Consider the following 4345-nt stretch of genomic DNA (forward strand, 5'->3'; position numbering starts at 1 on the left):
TATATATATATATATATGTGTAAAATTTTAATTAAGCAGAAAACGGAGAAATCAAATTTAAATTTGATTCCTGCTAAACTCATGTTTGTCTTTGTCATTACCTGTCATCTATGAACATAATATGCTTACATATGTATGTCCAGTTTTGACATAGGTAATTATACTAGTAGTATAATGGATACTTTTATCTCTTAGACAGTTATTCCAACCTCTAACTCTACATATACACATGTATACACACACACACACACACACACACACACACACACACGCACGCACACACACACACACACACATATATACATATACGTACATACATACATACAAACATACATATACACATATATATGTATATATATACATATAAATATGCACATATATATATATATATATATATATATATATACACAGATACACATATATATATACACACATATATATCCATATATATGCACACACAAACACATATATATACACACGTCTATACACATATATACGCAAATATACACGCAAATATATTTGCATACACACACATATACCTATACATATATACACACACATACATACACACACACACACACATATATACACACATATAAATATATATATGTACATACATATGTATTTATATGTATCTAATAAATATTGGTATGATATGTGTGTGTGTGTGTGTGTATGTATGTGTGTGTGTGTGTGTGTGTAAATGTTCTAACTAACTGAAGCTATTGTATAAAAATAAAAGCTATGAGCAGACATTTATTTCAATGGAGTAATTTCTTCCATTTTCTCATTGTCCAGTGGGTTATTGTATTTTGTAAGGTCTGCTGCAATAATAACTCCATCACTATTAGGTTTTTTAGTCAAAGCTTCCTTCTGCCTTGACATTTCTTTTCCATAGCCATTTAGCAGTGCTAATGGTGTTGCATATCTTGTCAGATCAGCAGCTATGACAGGTTCAGACTCATTTTTCCTTGCAGCTTTTCCTTCTGTAGTTCTGTTTTTTCGTCCTTCATCATTGGCATCAGCAGTAGCAGCAGCATCAATATCAATGCTTGCTGTGGCAGAGAGTAATAACCCTTTTCCTTTGAGATTATCTGAAATAAAAAGAAAAACACAGAAGACAACAGTTAAATGGCAATGTTTATGATTAACAAATGACATTTTGTTTCTTCAATAGATCATTTGTTTTATGTTCATGTACTGACTAAATGAATGATTATATCTCTCCCCCACATCCCTGCTTCTTTGTTAATGAAACCTTAGTGGTAATAAAAGACTATTGATTAATGATTTAGAGTAGTTCAGATATTCTTTTCATTTTTGTTTTGTCTTCCATGTTTGCTACTTCACTAAGAAACCTTTTTGTCTTTCTTCGTACAAGAGAAAGACAGAGTGAGTGAAAGAGGGAGAGAGAGAAAGCTGGGGGAGAAGTTGCATGAAAGAAAGAGTAAGAGAGAATATGTGTGTGTGTTTGTGTGTGTTTATGTGTGTTTGTGTATGTGTGTGGGCGTATGTATGTTTGTGCTTTTGGGAGCAAAACTGGCAAAAGTAAATGGAAACAAGAAAGCAAATTAATAATTATCCATTAGATTAGATGATGTTTGTTGCAGAGCAGAGTTACGTAAAATGGTCCAGAATTATTCCTGTGTTCATCTTTGTTGTTATTGTTGCTGTCGGTGATGATGTAGATGTCTCCAACACAACAAAGCTGAAACTATTAAAGCAGTATCTCTATAACTACCCATTATTGCACTCTCATCTCAACACCTTTACTTCATATATTTAACATATGTGAAGTAATATGAATGTATGGGTGCATATACATGTACACACACACACACACACATTTTCATATACATCATAAATCTCATCATTAATTTTATGTTTAGTTTCCATATTGGCTTGGGTTATATGGCTCATCACTGACTTAGTTCTTATTTGGAGGAGCATGTCTTGGTCTTTTATTCCATTTTTGGTATGATTTCTACGACTGGGTGCCTTTCCTAATATCAACCACTTTGCAGAGAATACTGAATACATTTTATTTTGGTACAGCACTAGAGAAGATTTTATATGTAGGGCAAAACTAAAAGGCCTTATCTACATTGCATGGTCTTCATTCAATTGCCAGCCCCATTACTGTGTACTGGGTGAATTTCTTTGTAGCACCAGCATTGGAAAAGTTGCCTTGTTCAATGTAAGACTAAAAAGTCCTCTTTACCCTATGCAGTCTTCATTCTCTATCTGTTCATACTCTTGTGAACAGAAGGGGAATGACGCGGCGAGCTGGCAGAAACGTTAGCACGCTGGGCAAAATGCTTAGCAGTATTTCGTCTGTCTTTACGTTCTGAGTTCAAATTCCGCCGAGGTCGACTTTGCCTTTCATCCTTACTGGGTCAATAAATTAAGCACCAGTTACGCACTGGGGTCGATGTAATCGACTTAATCCCTTTGTCAGTCCTTGTTTGTCTCCTCTATGTTTAGCCCCTTGTGGGCAATAAAGAAATAAGAAGGGGAAGGATGTATGACCAGAAAGGAAATGATGATCAAGAGGGTGAAAAGGGAGATAATATAATATAAGTACAATGGGGGGGGGGCGGAACAGATTGATAGAATGGCAGATGGGGAGTGGAAGAGAAATAGTGACATGTTGGTTGTTGGTAGTTGGTTGAATAGAAGACAGTATGGGGTACATGATGGTATAGCAATAAAGATGTATCAAGGTAAGAGAGTGCAAATGATGGATAGCAACAGAGATAGGTGAGTGACAGTAAGTGAGAATGGTTAATGTTGACTAAGAGTTACACAGAGATGGAGAATGAGGGTTAGTGTTTGAGAGTGATGGTAGCGGGTATTGAATAAGAGCAGATTTGATACCATTTTTCATCACAAAGGTGTTGTAATGAAAAACAGGTAGAGGGAAACAGAGGTGACAGTCACAGAGAATAGAAGAATAATGGTAATGGATGACGATGGAAGGATTAAGTATGGACAAATTAAATGCCATCCCTGTTACACTTGTATCTTAGTATAGAGGATAAAGTAAGTGGTAGCAGATAAGAGGATAATGAATAGAACAGGAAATGGGGACAAAAAGAACATAACGTGCAAGAGACAAATGATGTATTAAACATTTTGACACCCATTTTGCCATGCTGAACCAATCATCTGGGTTCTTTGTTACCTTCTTAAGTCCAACAAACTACTCATGAGCTTACATGCCATCACACACACATGCATGCACGCACCCCCTCTCCACAAGCTTCTTTTAGTTTCTTATTTTTTTATTGCCCACAAGGGGCTAAACATAGAGGGGACAAACAAGGAAAGACAAAGGGATTAAGTCGATTACATCGACCCCAGTGCGTAACTGGTACTTAATTTATCGACCCTGAAAGGATGAAAGGCAAAGTCGACCTCGGCGGAATTTGGGCTCAGAACGTAACGGCAGACGAAATATCGCTTAGCATTTCGCCTGGCGTGCCAACGTTTCTGCCAGCTCGCTGCTTCTTTTAGTTTCTGTCAACCAAATCCACTGACAAGGCTTCAATAGCGTTGTATAGTAGAAGACATTTGACTAAGGTGCCATACAGTGGGACTGAACCTGAAACCACAAGGTCGGAAAGCAAGCTTATAAGAAATAACTACACACCCCTGTGCAATTGATAGGTAGTTATTGATTCTATGCTGGGTTCCTCTGTTCTTTTGACAGGTATCGCTATTTGTCTTGCAGGGTTTTAAGCAACCCTCCCCACTAAGGAAGTCTGGTTAGGGATCTACTTTAGCTACCAATAAGCCAGCCATGCAACATATTGTAGCAGACTGTATGGTACCAGTAGTATTCATGAGTGACCTGGTGGTCGACTACCATAATATTCTGTCCTTTAGAATATATTAAAAACATGAATTGTGTGCATTTTCCTTCTTTTATTATATATTTTTTCTCTACAACTGACCAAGCAGAGAAGGAGAAGAAGACCCATCAAGCCAAGTGAAATTGTTGCCATGGCAGATACTGGTGTGATGCAACTGTCACCCATGCTGGTGACACAGCTTGAAGTAATCCCAAAAAACTGGTTCACCAGTCAGCATCATTAGACTTTGGTTGGCATAATTGAATAGGAGCTTTATTTGCATATTCAAAACGTTTCCTGTAAACAAATTTAAAAGATATATATATAGGCGCAGGAGTGGCTGTGTGGTGAGTAGCTTGCTAACCAACCACATGGTTCTGGGTTCAGTCCCACTGCGTGGCATCTTGGGCAAGTGTCTTCTACTATAGCCTTGGGTCGACCAAAGCCTTGTGAGTGGATTTGGTAGATGGAAACTGAAAAAAGCCCATCGA

General features: G+C 37.3%; 1 protein-coding gene across 1 annotated transcript in view; it reads right to left on the reverse strand.

The window, feature by feature from the left end:
• Window positions 1-6: 6 nt before the first annotated feature.
• The window catches only part of LOC106875191 (uncharacterized), an 11809-nt gene continuing 7470 nt past the window's right edge, over window positions 7-4345 (reverse strand). The window contains exon 2 of the mRNA XM_014923230.2: window positions 7-1094. Coding sequence (XP_014778716.1) covers window positions 757-1094 — 338 coding nt within the window. The 3' untranslated portion in view covers window positions 7-756. The remainder of the gene's footprint in view (window positions 1095-4345) is intronic.

Source organism: Octopus bimaculoides, chromosome 4 (assembly GCF_001194135.2).
Source record: "Octopus bimaculoides isolate UCB-OBI-ISO-001 chromosome 4, ASM119413v2, whole genome shotgun sequence".
Classification (NCBI taxonomy): Eukaryota; Metazoa; Mollusca; class Cephalopoda; order Octopoda; family Octopodidae; genus Octopus; species Octopus bimaculoides.